At 37.7% G+C, this 16,066-nt stretch overlaps 1 protein-coding gene across 3 annotated transcripts; it reads right to left on the bottom strand.

Annotated features, from left to right (window-relative positions):
* Positions 1 to 7,016: 7,016 nt before the first annotated feature.
* LOC121252942 (UDP-N-acetylglucosamine transporter ROCK1) lies at positions 7,017 to 14,255 on the bottom strand. Of its 3 annotated transcripts, none has more exons than XM_041152798.1 (7): positions 14,027 to 14,252; positions 10,616 to 10,664; positions 10,286 to 10,512; positions 9,281 to 9,479; positions 9,049 to 9,192; positions 8,112 to 8,186; positions 7,017 to 7,507 (listed from the first exon to the last, which is right to left on the bottom strand). In XM_041152798.1, exons 1-7 carry the CDS (start codon positions 14,152 to 14,154, stop codon positions 7,346 to 7,348), a joined length of 984 nt encoding a protein of 327 aa, XP_041008732.1. In that variant the 5' UTR covers positions 14,155 to 14,252; the 3' UTR covers positions 7,017 to 7,345. The 3 variants fall into 3 exon arrangements, with proteins under 3 accessions (XP_041008732.1, XP_041008734.1, XP_041008733.1); XM_041152800.1 differs by lacking the exon at positions 14,027 to 14,252 and adding an exon at positions 12,580 to 12,793 and having other exon boundaries at positions 10,616 to 10,726; XM_041152799.1 differs by having other exon boundaries at positions 7,355 to 7,507; positions 8,052 to 8,186; positions 14,027 to 14,255.
* Positions 14,256 to 16,066: the final 1,811 nt, after the last annotated feature.

The following is a 16,066-nucleotide window of genomic DNA, read 5'->3' as shown; positions in this document are numbered from 1 at the left end:
AAACTGACCCCCCAAGTACAAAAGATTCTCTCTGAAGCTCTCGCACTTCGTACAACTTACTAAGAAGATCAACTGACCAGCACGGGAGACTCCTTGGACACCACCGAGCCACCCTTACCTTGGTCTGTGTGCAGATATAAAAGCCCAGACCCGAGTTGTCATAACTAGGTCTAAGGCGTACGAAACAAGACGTCAACACAAACCTCCCGTGTACATTCACAATCAACGTCCAAATACTTTCCATAATCCCTCTCGCCCTTATTTATACAACAGGAGAATTACAAGAATTACAAAGATGACTTAAATGCTGCATTTTAACAATCTAAACACAACGCACCATTTCATTAAATCCTCCAGCATACCGTTTACTAATTCTCAAACATACCGTTTTACTAATCTTCAGCACTGTGTTTTGCCCTTTCTTCTTCTCCCAACTAACTTAATAGTTGCTTCTGCGTCCATAACATTCACCCCCTCTTGAAAAAGCCTTGACCATAAGGGTAAAGAAAGCCCCTTTCTTCACATAACCTTGCCCACAAGGTGAGGGTAAAGGTCACATAACTTTCGTAAGGGCTCTCATGAACTGTCTTCTAAAGGTGCACCATTCCATTTAATTAAAACTTCGGTCATAACTTGATTGCCCACCTTCTTCATCCTTCTGTCCAATATTGCCTCAGGTTATGATTGAATGGTTCCATCGTGGTCCACTAGTGGCAAAGTTGGTAGTGGTGAAATTTGCTACCCCAATTCTTCTTGAGATAAGATACATGGAACACTGGGTGCATTCTGGATGAAGTTGGTAAATCCAACTTATATGCTACAGCTCCCAACCTTTCTAAAACTTTAAAAGGACCATAATAACATGGTGCCAACTTCAAGTTATGGTGTAAGGCAACTGACTTCTGCCTATAGGGCTGCAACCTCAAAAAGCCCCAATCTCCTACCTCAAAACTCATCTTAGTCCCCTTCTAGTTAGCAAACCACTTCGTTCTCTGTTGTATCTTGGTTCTCCCTCAACAAGATCATAATTTCCTCCCTCGTTTTGAGTTGCTGGTCAATAGCCTCATTTTTAGTGGTCCCTGGAACATAAGAAAGCAGCATTGGTGGAGGATATACGTACAATGCTTCAAATGGAGACATTCTAGAGGATGAATGATTTGTAGTGTCATAACACCACTCAACCATAGGAAGCCATAGACTCCAATTTTGGTTCCAATGTAGCATTTTAAATACCCTTTTAGGCACTTATTAAGAGCTTCAATTTGCCCATTTGTTTGTGGATAGGCAGAACTAAAGACTGATGTGGTGCCTTGCAATTGAAATAGTTCCTTCCAAAATACAATAGTGAACACATCGTCTCTATCTAAAATCACCGATTTCGGCATCCCATGTAACTTGAACACCCCAGGGAAAAAAAAAAAAAAAAAAAAAAAAAAAACTTGAGTCACCTTACTAGCTATGTAAGGATGGGAGAGTGGAAAGAAGTGGGCATGTTTCGTGGATCTGTTAATTACTGAAAAAACCACACTATTTCCATGTGAAAGTGGTTAACTCTCAATAAAATCCATGGATATATCAGTCCATAGACAGACTGGAACTTGACAGTGGCCACAGCAAACCAGCATGATGCATAGCCTCATACTTAGTGGTTTGGCAAATGTTACACTCCCTTACTAGGTTTTTAATATCCCCCGCATACCTTCCCAGTAAAAGTCCATCTTAGCCCTCTTCAAGGTCTTGTGATGGCCCACATGACATGCTTATGGGTTGTGATGAATGTGCTGTAAAATTTTGTCTTGGAAATCAAAACCTGGAACCACCACCATCTTGTCTTTTCTAAGCAACAACCATGTTGAATGGAGTAATGCCTATCACTCTCTTGTCCATTCTGCAACTTCAAGTATATTTTTTGAATTTTCTGAAACTGCGAGTAACTTTACTTCAACTCTTCAATCCACAATGGTCTAAGGAATGAGATTACAGTGCTAGTGTTCCCTCCTCTTCTTCAAGCTTCATTGACAGGGCATCTGCTACCTTATTCTCTTTTCCCTTCTAATATTCTATAAAAAAAAGTCATACCCCATAAGCTTGGTAATTTATTTCTGTCGGGCCTCATTTCCCACATTTTGCTCTAACAAAAGCTTCAATGCTTGTTGGTCAGTCTTGGTTTTGAATGATTGTCCAAGCAAGTATGGTCGCCACTTCTGTACAATAGTAAGTAAAGCCAATAACTCTTTCTCGTAAGCAAAAAGAAGTAAGGCCTAACCCTTGAGTGCCTTACTAAAGTAAGCAATGGGCGCCCCACGGCCCCCACCTGCATCAACACTACCCCCAATCCTACTCTACTTGCATCACAGTCAATTGTAAGGATCTGGCTTGCCTCCAGTTGCAAAGTAACAAGACATCTCTTGTTAAGACTTTAATAGCCAGCGTTGCATGTTGGCAAGCAAAATCCAACCATGTTGAGTGCATTTTTGCAATTTTAATAAAAATAAATTTAAAGAGACCATTGAGAATGTCCTTGCATTTGTTATGTTATTTAAGTGTTTGTATATAAATATATTATTTATTATAAATATTAAAAAATATATAAACATCTTTGATACTAGTTTCTATGTGTAGTGGGTAAATAGACGATTTTTTTTATTATTAGCGTGTTTAATGGTTAAATAAATGATTTTATTTTTATTTTTTTATTGAAACAATTATAGTTGATGCAATGTGTTGGGCACATAAGAGAATAAAGTTATTTCAAGTGCCAGCGTGAAGGACAAAATCTCTTTATTTTTTAATATTTATATTTTTGCAAGTGCCAGTGTGGAGGAAATTAATATATTTTTATTTTCTAATATTTATAATAAATAAAATATTTATATATCAACACATAAATAACATAACAAAAACAAGGATATTGTCGTTGGTCTCTTTAAAATTTATTTGTAGTAAAATTCTGACAAAAATTAACAAATAAATAAATAAATCAACATGTGGCTCTCTAAATTAAGGTGGTAGTTTATTCTCAATATGGTTGAACTTTGAGACAAAGAATTGTAGTTTGGTTTGATCAAAATGAGTGCTACAACAGAGAGAAAGAAAAGAGAAACAAGTAAGAGATTCGACTTGCCAACAGACAGCAGTAGCCCTCCCTTTTTTTAAAGATGCAACAATAGCCCTTGGATTTTATAATAGGAGATGTCCAATTACTTTTGCAACTGGAGGCAAGCCGAATCCCAATTGTAAAACCTTTTGAAGAGTTAGGAAGCCTCAGCATAAATGATTGTGTGATAGCCTTCTTCAACTCCAAAAATGTTGCAATAGCCAATTCAGTCCACTCAAAATGATTTCTTCTTCAATAAGGAAGTCAAAGGGGCTACAATCAACTTATAGTTCCTGATGAATTTCCTATAATACCCAGTAAGCCCAAAACATCCTCTTAAGAACTTCAAAGAAGTTGGAAGTGGTCATTCCAACATAGATGAGATCTTGGTTGGATCAGCCTTGACTCCGCTTTCTGATATTAAATGTCCAAGATAATCAATTTTAGTCACAACAAATCTGCATTTAGGCTGCGTTTGGATGTTGAGCTAAATTCAGTTAAGTTGAGTTCTTTATGAATAGTAGTGAGTTGAATAGTGGAGAGAATTATGTGGGGCCTATCTAAACTAAGTTTAAAGTGTGTTTGGATGTTAATATGAGTTCAATATTTTTTATGGAAATTTAACAAAGGTTGTCAGTCCCAAGTATAAAAATGTTTTAAGTTGAAAAATGTTGTGAGTCCTCCCAATAAGGTTTTGAATTGGAATGAGTTTAATAATTTGAGAGTTTGGTGTTTGGATGTTAGACTCAACTTAAAATTAAACTAAACTCAAATGAGCTTAGCTAAGTTTAAGAACCAAACGCACCCTTAGACTTCTTGGTAAACAAGTTGTGTTGTCTCAAAATTCCCAAAACTGCCGTCAAATGCTTCAAATGATCGATGAGGTTTTTGCTATACACCAATATGTCATAAAAAAATTAATACAAACTTCCACCAAATAAAAAAAGTAAGAAAACCTCATTTATTAGTCCTTGGAAAGTGGCAGGAACATTAGTAAGGCCAAAAGGCATCACGAAAAATTCTTAGTGACCCTCATGGGTCCTAAAGGTCATTTTTGGAACATCTTGTGCTCTCACTCTAATACGATAGTTATCTAACCTCAGATCAAGTTTGGAAAATATCTTAGTCCCACATAACTCATCCAATAGCTTATTTATTACAGGGATCAGAAACTTGTGCTTAATAGTCTCTTAATTCATAGCCCTGTAATTGATACACATCCCCCAACTCCCATCAACCTTTTTAACCAATAACACAGGTGTTGAAAAAGGATTCTGACTAGGCCTGATCACCCTAGACTGCAAAAGCTCCTACACAATCTTCCTTATCTCAGTTTTCTGGTAGTATGGGTACCTATAGGGCCTTACTGAGGTGCAATGTGTTCACTCCTTAAGAATAATCTGATGATCACAAGCTCTTGAAGGTGGTAACACAATAGGCTCCTCAAATACTCTCTTGAACTCCTCAAGTAACCCCACCCCTTCTTGTTGATTACTACCAGTATGCTCTTCCTTTTCCCCAGGCATAAATTGCAATAACCAACCTCTTTTTTTTTTTTCCACATAAGATGGTTTAAAAAAAGTATTGTCATCCTCTATAGAGGTGTCATCAGTGCAAAACCCCTACAATAGAGTCTTTCTCCCCGCTAACTGAAACTCCATTGTCATTTTCAAGAAATCCCATATAATGAATCCAAGTGTTCTCAACCACCAGATTCCAATAACCATATCACATCCACCCAATATTAATACTTGAAAGGAAATAAGGAATTTATTTCTTTGAACCTTAAGAGTGATTTTCTCACATTTACTCCTACTCAGTAAATGCGAGAAAATTGCTAAACTACAAGTGAACCACTAGCCACCTTCACTTGCAACTTAGCAGTTTCCTCAATTTCCAGCCTTGCCACTTGTGTAATCCTAAGGGATCTAAGTAGTTATGTGTACTCCTTAAATCCACTGAGATTACCACAGATTGTACTCCAATCACCCCCCCTAACAACCTCATTGTATTAGCACTCAGAGAATCGGAAATTACATATATGGAAATTTCTAAGATCTCTCCATGTGTTTTAGTTGATCCTTCCCTATGTATGTCTTCATCAACTCCATTGTCCTGAGTTAACTCCTCATGTTATGCATTATATTCCACTTGCAAGAGATACACTCTTGAATTCTTGTAGACATGGCTTAGATTCCACTTCTTTTCACAGTGGTAACACAATCTCCTCCTTATTTTATCATCTATTAGTGAGGAAAAAATCTTCATGCTCTGAACGCTACTCTTCTAAAACTTGCTTCCCACTTCATCACCAGTCCCAAAAGACTAATTATCACCAACAACCATTGTTGTCCTCATTGCCTTCCTCGAGCTCCAAATGTACTCTTCTTGAATCTTGGCCAAACCAAATACTAGTTAATGGGATTGAGCATCCTTATTGGCAATTAGATGTCATCCTTAAGCCCACTCAAAAAGCAACTCAACTTATAATTTTCTAAAAGTCTTTTCAATCTATTAAAAAGGCTCTCGAATTGGGTTTTGTAAGCAACCACTGTGAATGTATGCTTAAGCCTAGTTAAGGCTTCCATTGGGTTATCATAAGCCACTGGGCCAAACTTGATTTGCAAGGCTTTTACAAATGACTCCCACCTAGTGGATTGACCCCCATCTGCCGCATCTTGGTACTAAACTAAGGCCTGACCCTCCATGTGATACGAGACCATCAACAACCTCTGATTCAGAGGTTTTTGATGAAATTCAAAGTGTTGAGTTACCTTAAAAACCCACCTTGTCAGATTACTCCCACTGAAATAGAGAAATTCTAGACGCACCCCTTTAGACAAAAACTTCCGTCTTCTTGGACTATTAACCATGGTTCTTGAGTTACTTCCCCATAAAGAATAACATGGTGGTATTCAATTAAAGTTCGGATCATATCATGTATAGGGTCTAACTTGTCTGTAAGAGTTTGAGTTGTCTGTTGTTGGCCATCAAGTCAGTGGCGGAACCAGAAACTCTACTTCGGGTTTTGGGGGGGGGGGGGGGGGGGGGGGGCTGTGTGTATGTATATATTATATAAGAAAATACATTATAGACGTAATTTAATTTCATATTCATTCAATTTATAAGAAATATTTTTTGAATTGTATATTTTTTAACTCATATTTTCAAGTTTTTAGATTTTCAGTGTTTATATTCTTGATATTTTTTATGTATGTATAGTCATTATTATATTTTGGATGCAAAAATTATGAACTTTAAGAAAATATAGAAACTATTTTTTCGTACTTTTAAGGAGACTCAAGAATTTTAGATGGGATTAGAAGATAATCTTCATACTTTTAAAAGATTTTAAGAAGTTTTTAAATTTTTTGAGATCAATATTATTTTTTAAATTTTATTTGAATTTAAATAAGATTTTCTTTTTTTAAGGCATGGCCCCCCTCTATAGCCTCAACGTGGTTCCGCCACAGCATCAAGTTGTGTCTGTATGTGGCCTCTTGCTGCTACTGGTTGTTCCTCTGGCGTATCTTCAGTGCCGTGGATCGCATCCCTTCCGCCATGAGAGGATCAATCTTTACGATACCATAACTTGAAAGTGAAGACAGAGCAGGAACAAGACTTGAGTTTTATTGAATCAAGAAAGTTGATTTAGTTCGAGAAAAATCCAAGCCTCCCGTTTACATTCACAATCAACTTCAAGATACCTTCCATCATCCCTCTCACCCTTATTTATACAACATGAGAATTACATGAATTTAAACGCTGCATTTTAACGATCTAAAGACAATGCACCGTTTCATTAAATAATTTTTGTTGCTGAAAACAATGATTTTTGCAGAGAGTTTTAATAGTCTTTGAAGTTGAGGATACAAACAAGAGCTTTTAGTGCAAAGTTCAAGACCACAATAATTCTATGGATTCTAAATGTATTTATGATTTATCAGATTTCTTCTTGCTATCTAAAGCTCGTACTGATACAGCCATTCTTCTTATTACACAGTAAAATGAAATTGAACATCTTAGAAGAAGATTCAAGATTGTCACTGCTCATAAAAAGAGCAAAATCCTTGCGGATTTGATGAAAGCATCATAGAAAGCCTTCTCAATTCCCTTCATTAAGTGTACCCGACTCTCTCAAAAAGGAAAAATAAATCATAAATGTACCTGACGAAACACTTGAGAAAAACCCTATCAATTGCTGAGGGGCAAATCAAACAGCTTCCCTCGTGCTAACATGGTGACAATTTATGATTCCTTCTTTTTAACTTGGTACGGGTATTTCTGGTATATTGAAATGCTACAAAGCACCAGTGGCAGAGCCACAAGACAGAAAAATGAAGGCGGTTTCCCTTCAAAAACGAACTGCAGCAAAGCCGTGGCAATAAGTGCAGAAACAATGACAAACCCCTGCAATCATGTTTGGAATACTTTCTACAGTTAGCAGCATTTTATATAATGGTAAGTAGTTTTCTAGATAAGTGAAAGTTGAGAAGAATCCAAGAATAGTTTAAGAAAGAAGCAACTATCCTCCCAGTTAATTCCCACAGACATTTATACTGATTAGATAGATCTGTGTACCAACTATATCAGTCACTGTATCTCAATCCTTGCATCAAGGATCCAGTAGTCCTAGTCCCAAAAGAAGTATTCAACAGTATAATTTCCTAGCCTCGTGTTACATTGAAATAATAGAGCTAAGCCAATAAATTCAGCTGCCAACAACACAGCAGATCTGGGGTAACTTGGTGTTCTATTCTGTCAATACGAATCATGTGGATCCCATACAGGATGTATGAGTAAGGTGATTAATTTAGGAGAAACGTCTCACTCTGTTCTTTTTTTTCTTCCTTCCTTTCTTCGTTTTTTTTTCCCCTTTTTTTTCACTTAACCAGTCTACTCGTGATAAAATTATAGAAAGCTAAAGATGTGCATGAGCAATCTAAATCACTACTTTTCTTATCATTGCAGGTTCCATGCTGAACATTATTTACTTTTACGGAATCAGACTTGCCTTTCTAACACCTCCGGCATGGCTTGTAACTAGCCCAACAAGAATTCCACCGAAGGCATTGGATAGAACTGGTATCTGAAATAAAACAAAACAATTAAATTGGTCTGAAGTTGATGCACATCAATAATATCTAATAGCAACTGCAGCGCCCAAAGGAAAATCATCATTTGTTTGGCTAGATATAATTCACATCAGTATCTATATCTATACTGATTCAAGGGCTTTGTATCTCTTTGGGTCTCTTTTGTTGTTTGGTTGGGGGGGGGGGGGGGGGGGGGGGGGGGGGGGGGGGGGGGGGGGGGTGGGAGAGGATAATTAAACAATAAAACCTCTGAATCCCATACTATTTTCTGTTAGCCATCACCCTGAAGACTCAACAATTCCCCAAAAGGAGTTTCAAACTTCTACCCTCTTCGACTTGGATCCACACAATGCCCACACCACATCATTGTATATCTTGGGCATTGGTGCCTCTTTCCTTAATGAACTTAAACTAGTAAACAACAAAAAAAATCCCTTCAAGATCATGTTTCTTGATGCACTTTCTTGAAATTTCTAACTACCTACTGCTGCCGCCAAAAAATTTTCATAAATCGTAAGAATTGCCGATTTTCACAATCAATTAACAGACAATTATGATTTTAGGTCTGGTCTAAACACTACAAGCATAACTATCTGATGTTGATGGTTATACAGATATTGAGAGGGGATGATAATTGAAAAGAATGGAAATATAAATTTTTCTGCCTCAAATGATAGCTATAGGCAAGTGCATAACAGTTTATGATGTAACTCTTTTTGGGTCCTACAAACTATTTAGATGGTTACGGTACTTCTTCACTGAGTGGCTGATACTTTTACTACCAGCAATAGAAAGGCCAGATCATACTTATAGCTCGGTTGGCAATGCTTTCTACAAGAGCAAGATGATCATTACCAAAGTGAGAGGAGTCCAACCATATAAGAATCCGTGCCGTCTGATAGCTTCTCCATCTGGTGACTTAGAGGTACTAATCAACAAGCACAGGCTTCCAACAAAAGACATTTCTACAGTCATCAAGTACGATGAGTGTTTCTTAACCTGTGATAAAAGGACAATTTAATTACAGGGAAATTGAAGAGACTATGGAATTACTTTGAAATTAAAGAAAAAGAAATGCTTTGCTAACCTGAGAAGCCCATTGACATAAAGCAGAAGCCAGTCCTGAGAGTAAAGAGGCAACCAATACAGGAATGATTCCATAAAATAATATTTGATCAGAGCTACCACTTCTAGATCCTTTTCTAGAGCCTTCACCTATGCTTAGGAGAACAGCTGCAACTATCAACAAGAATAGGGCCCCAATTTGTTGAATTGATTGCTTCTGCCTGCAAATGGTGTTCCCAAAAAATTGGCTTAAAGTTATCGTCATGCACAACCTCAAATTTTGCATCATTAGCTTATCCAAACACATTATCCTTAATTTTCTGGTCAGAGTTGCCGGCATGCTTTTTTTAATCCATTTTGTAATAGAATAAAAAATCATTTCTAACGTGGCTTGTCTCTCAAATAATTGATGTAATGGAAAAATGAAAGTGCCTCTAGAAGATAATTTTTCATTTTTGTGGATCGGAAATAAAAATGTGTACAATAGAACTTCAAATGTAAACATTCCCTTCAAAGAACAAGCAAAACTCCATCAACATTGGACCATCGCACTATTGAATTTATATGTCCCTATATGTTGCTAATGAAAGGCATAGTCATTGAAGGAAAGTCAAACAATTACTTTTACCATAGAACCATTAAGAAAACACTCTCATCTTACAGGATACTCGTGAAATAGATAAAATCATAGCTGAAGAATTGTTACACAATCAACAAATGTGTCTATAGGCTACTACCGTACATTATTTACTTCAATATTATATCAATTATTTTGCACCTTTCTGTAAAATATGACCCTATAATAGTAAAGTGGGCAGTGAGTATTTAACAACAGACTGTGATTTACAAGTTCTGCTAAAGTCTTTTGATTAAATGCAGCATTGCAAGAGAGCATCAGCCAAAATGAACATAAACACTATTTTAGTCTCTGGCTTCTACTAATAATATTTCATAGAAGTTTTTATGCTTTGACATGAAGACCAACCGACAGAGTTACCATTGCAAGAGATGCCAACATGGAACATACCTCAAAATCAAGTATGTAAACAAAGCAGTGAAAATTATTTTTGTCTGGTTCAGTATTGAGAAGGTGAGTGAATCAAGATTCTTGTAAGAAATCTGCAGTAGACTATTTTGCAGTGCATATATTGCAGCAGGAAGTCCTGATGCAGTCAACGCACCAACCAAAGTCCACTCATTGTAAACTTTCTCTAAACTGCCATCTTTTGCCATGACAATTAAGGCACATATTACCTAAAAAATATATTAAGACATGTATCTTTGTCAGGGAATTAGAAAAAATAACAAAAATAATAATTCAAATGGAATCAGAACAGAGAGGAAGAAGAAACACTACCTTTGCTATCTCACACATCAAAACAGATGACGTCACAATAACTTCTTTTCTGCAGAAAATTGCATATGAGAGAATGGCTTGCACCTCATATGCTCACATATTAACAACCACTTCTTTTTTATAAGTAATAAGATATTTTATTTATCAAAGAGTACGCATAGCCCAGGTACACTGGAAGTATACATGTAAATACACCTATTTAGGAACTAAACACAGTTACAAGGAAATCATGGAAGCTGAGACCATTCATATCTAAAGCACTGGCCCACATAAATAAAGTCTTCCACATAAAATTCCTAAACTCTTCCAAGGAGCGTTCATAATCCTCAAAAAGTCTATCATTTCTTTCACTCCAAATGCACCAAAGAATACATAGAGGAGCCATCTTCCACACAACTGCAATCTGTGGTGTCGCAGTGATCCCTCTCCAACTTGCTAGAAGTTCCACCACTCTTCCCGGCATTACCCATGCAATTCCCATTCTACTGAAGAAATAATTCCAAATTTCTCTTGCAAACTCACAATGTAAGAGTAGATGGTCCACCGATTCGCCACTATTTTTACACATACAACACCAATCTGTGATAATTAAACCATGTCTTCTAAGATTATCAATAGTCAGAATCTTCCCTAGAGCTGCTGTCCAGACAAAGAAAGCCACCTTTGTAGGTGCCTTACTCCTCCAAATGTTCTTCCAAGGAAAATTCTGCCTCTGTTGTATGGTAGATGCTTCATAGTAGGAGTGTACAGAAAAAATCCCTTTTCTAGAAGGTCTCCATTCCATCTCATCTTCATTTGTGACAGCAATATCAGCAGTATACAGCAGGTTAAGAAACTCCACCAGCTCCGCCACTTCCCAATCATGTGTATCACGAGTAAGGCTAATGTTCCATTCTAGTATGCCATTAGTAATAACCCTCAAGTCAGCCACCACAGCTTCTTTGTCCCCTGTAATTCTGAATATAGTGGGATAAGCCTCCTTCAACGCCATGTCTCCCACCCACACATCATGCCAAAAGCTAATCCGATTGCCATTCCCCAAACATAGCCGAATATGACGAACGAAGGAGCACCAACCTTTCCGTATGAACTTCCATAACCCCACACCATATGCCCCCCTCTCCTCTCTAGAACACCACCACCCCCCCCCCCCCCCCCCCCCCGCCCCCGCGGGTACTACCATACTTCATGTCTATCACCCCTTTCCACAAAGCTTCCCTCTCATTATTATAACGCCACAACCATTTACCCAATAGAGCCTTATTAAAAGCCCTCATATTACAAACCCCCAATCCTCCATCTCTCAAAGGGGTACACACCTTATCCCACCCTACTAAGTGAAATTTAAACTCATCTCCTATTCCACCCCACAAGAAGTCACGATGAAGTTTCTCTATTCTATTTGCAATGCTGATGGGGAGAGGAAACAGAGACAAAAAGTATGAGGGGAGATTAGAAAGAGTACTCTTGAAAAGAGTGATACGCCCTCCTTTAGTTAGATACAATCTTTTCCACCCAGCCAACCTATGCTCTATTTTCTCCACCACCTCCTCCCAAATTGTTTTAGCCTTAAAAGAAGCCCCCAACGGAAGACCGAGATACCTCAATGGCAATGAAGAAACCACACATCCCAGAATGTTCGCCAACCCCCTAATGTTGCTTACCTCCCCCACCGCAACCATCTCCGTCTTAGCAAGGTTAATCTTCAACCCGGATACCGCTTCGAAGCAAAGTAAGATAGCCTTCAAAGCTTGAACATGTCCTACATTTGCCTCACAAAACAGCAATGTGTCATCCGCAAACAAAAGGTGGGAAATAATGATGGACCCATGATTATTATCTCCCACTGAAAATCCTGAAAAAAATCCCCCATCTACCGTAGCCGACACCATTCTACTTAGGGCCTCCATGACGAGAACAAATAAAAGGGGTGATAATGGATCCCCTTGTCTGAGGCCCCTCACTTCTTTATGACGTGAAGTGACTAAATTGAGCAGAAAGGACTCAATTCCTCAGAAGCACTAAACATTTGCACAGCAAGGAGAGGAATCAACTAGTCCATAATCCTATTAATGTAAAACTGTAACACAGGTACTTATTTGCAAGTGATAATTACAAAAATTACTCATTGACAAAAACAAAATGATAAAATCTTGTGCTGATTTTAAAAAGTGGCTTTCTTTCTTTTTGATAAGTTTAAAAAGTGGCTTTCTTGACCATAAGAAAGAGAACTGCACGATAATTAATAGATATGACAGGTTTTAGCATCCTACAACAGTACATATCTGAAAACATGAACTTCAAAGAAGAACCAAATTAGACTATGCTAACGTCTTTTGACAAAATGGCACCGGGGAAGGTCACACATTCAATCCAATCCCTCAAAGGTGCGTGAGTTATTAAAAGAACAAGATTAGAATATGAGCATGAATAGCGGAAAGTGTGCAGCAATGGCAAAGGAATCAAACATATCATGAATAGAAACTCTAGGGTCCTTATTACATAGCAAGTTATATTATCAGAAAACTTCCACAAGCTTAAGAACAGTCTTGAAGAAGAAGAAGAAGAAAAAAAAAGCATACCCTTGCAAGACTTCCAACAGTCAATTCAATATTTTTAATTGAACACCAAATCACCTCTCAACTCCTTGCTAATCTTATCAATCCAAAACTATGCCAAAAGCTCAAATCCCTGCATAACTCATACGTTTAGCTTAGTTTCTTTTTCTTTCAATTGGAATCAATTTTGGCCCCAAGAAGGGGGATGAGGGTGATTTTAAGTAGTGACTTCCACTTCCTGAGGCATGGCTCTGAGCCAACTTCGCTACTGCTTGAAGCAGCACCACTCCAGACCCCACTCCTCTCATATTCTCGCTGTACAAAGGTGAATATTTCCAAAATAATGGAACGCAAGCATTAATAATCTATGATGATGTTAGTATCGCCGCGGTTGTACATTGATGGGTTATCATACTTAAAAATCTTGCCAAACCATATGAAACTATATCAGATTCAAACAACTTTTTGGTGTCATACGAACTCAATTACGCCGCTGTTGTAAGCATAGTATCGTCAATTCATCTGTTAAGACCCTCAACTAACTAAATCAGTTTCCAAACCCAAATCAAATCTTGCGTTATTATCTTGAAGAAATGAAAAGCGGCTAAAATCAAGGAGATTTCTCCAATATAGAAACCACATAGCCACTTCCTAAACCCTAAAACGAAGCCTAGAACTATTATTTTAAACAAACCCAAATTTCAAAGGATCTACTCCCACTAATTGCCTACAATTCAAACAGCAATAAAGAGTGAACAGCCAATAAACCACCCGATAAATTGTGAAACGTCCATTTACTAAATGGAAGCATTTTGATAATCGTATTGAATTGGAGGAAGAAATGAGGAGGTACCCGATGAAGCACTTGGAGATCAAAGGCTGAGCTCCATATTGCAGGGTGAGCAGGGCCGAGTAGAGCCAGACCCTCGCGTTCGTGTTCTCGGAGCTCCATTGGGAGCCCTTGGGCTTCACCGCCGCCATAATTGGCGACACCGACACTGTCGGTGCTCTTTTATAGTTTAGTTAGTTCGTTGAACTACAATGGCTGTCCGGTCGCTGATGATTTTTGGTTTTTTTGTCTTTTGCCTTTTATGGAAAATAAAGGAATACAGAATAGTCGGTCTTTCTATTAACACCGAGCACAAACGGCGTCGTCTACGTTAAACGACAACAATTGCTTGCAGTGTTGGTTTTCCTTACGACCAGAAAAGAATGGATATGTGCACTATTTCATTTTTCCCCACTATACTTCTTTTTAAAAAAATCCTTTTTTAATGCACGAATTTAAACAATGTAATCCATGAAATGAATTTAAACCAATAATCTCACGACTCTCATTTTCCTACTTAGTAAAAACGAATTTTGTTGACGCAATTTTTATATGTAAAATCACTAACGTCGTTAATGTCGTGTTTTGTACGCCTTTTCAAAAAGTTCTAACAATTCAGAGCTTTAAAGTTTGGCCTACAAAAATGAAAAAAAAAAAAAACAACTGGGAGAAGGTAGCCTTAGGGTTGAGAAGTTTCTAATGCCAAAATCAGTAAAAATTTTGCAAGTTTGTAAATAATAAGTGTCTAAAAGCCAGATAGCTAGATCTTTTTTTACCTAAAAATTACTATTTATACCAAGAATCTGGAGGGATAAATTGTGCCAGCTAGGGGTGATACCCGCCCCCTACGGGGCGGGGCCACCCCTCCCCCGCCCCCCGCCCCCGCATATGCGGGGGTGGGGAATTTCTCCCCGGACCCCGCCCCTGCATGGCGGGGGCGGGGTCCCCCGTCCGTTGGGCCGGGGTGCGGGGGTGGACCCCCACCCGTCCGCACCCCCCGCCCCCATACTGGGCCTTCGGCCCAGTACATTTTTCTGGGCCCTAATTGGCCCAGAATCGGTTTTTAGGCCACTTTGGGCCCAGAATTCGTTTTTGGGCCATTTGAGCTCATTATTTAGATTAAAAAGTATATATATTTAAAAACAGGAAAAAAAATATATATATAAGGGATATATAGAATCATACATTGAACTATTACGTTATTAACTAATTAAGTAGTAATCATCACTAAGGCAGTAAGGCACTATGCTAAAATATTTTGTTCACAATTATACAAATTAAGAGAACTAATAAACTATTACACTATTACAAACTCCTCTAAAAGAAATAAATATTACAAATTATACAATTAACTATTGTAGCAACGTTACAATTAATGTTAAATGAATAAAATCATAATTTTTCAATTTGATCAATTTGATTTTGGGGTGGAGCCGTAGCGGTGAGTTCACTGAGTGGTGAGTTATGTCGATTGCTGTGAGACTGAAAATCAAGATCATAAAAGTCAATAAGTTATAAAACCTGAAATATTAATAAGTTAAAAATAAAACAAATTAGAATTAAAAAGTTATAAAGATGAAACAAAATTTTAAATGCAAAAAACAATTATGGAAGAAATTGTGCAAACCATGACAATGGTGGGTCCAATACAAAGTCATACTGCATCGGAGGTAGCCGTAGACGTCGTCTCATGTATCACTATAAGTATTAAATTTGAAATCAAATTAATGAATACCAATTAAATGAAAATAAATAAATTAAAATAAGAAATTATAAAATGAAATTAAAATAAATACCAGATCCAAACTGATCATCACTATCCTCCTCGACGTCGGCCTTCTCATACTCAAGAACATCCGGAACATGAATTGGAGTTCCCTTGATCCAATTCTGCGTGCAAATCAAAGCCTCCACAGTGGCAGGAGCTAATGAACTCCGAAATGAATCTAATACACGTCCTCCCGTGCTAAAGTCTGACTCTGAGGCTACTGTGCTAACAGGGATGGCCAAAAGTGTGCGAGCTATCTCTCCAAGGATGGGATACTTCACGGCATTCACCTTCCA

This window comes from Juglans microcarpa x Juglans regia, chromosome 2S (genome assembly GCF_004785595.1).
Source record: "Juglans microcarpa x Juglans regia isolate MS1-56 chromosome 2S, Jm3101_v1.0, whole genome shotgun sequence".
Classification (NCBI taxonomy): Eukaryota; Viridiplantae; Streptophyta; class Magnoliopsida; order Fagales; family Juglandaceae; genus Juglans; species Juglans microcarpa x Juglans regia.
The sequence above is the reverse complement of the archived record's forward strand: the minus strand, read 5'-3'. Positions and strand labels throughout refer to the sequence as shown.

Bases quoted from the DNA above. Each gene is read 5' to 3' on its own strand.
- LOC121252942 (XM_041152798.1), bottom strand. From the start codon at position 14,154: ATGGCGGCGGTGAAGCCCAAGGGCTCCCAATGGAGCTCCGAGAACACG. The intron at 10,665-14,026 runs GTACCTCCTCAT...AATTTTCTGCAG, and splicing joins ATCTCCAAGTGCTTCATCGG to AAAAGAAGTTATTGTGACGT. The intron at 10,513-10,615 runs GTAGTGTTTCTT...TATATTTTTTAG, and splicing joins TGATGTGTGAGATAGCAAAG to GTAATATGTGCCTTAATTGT.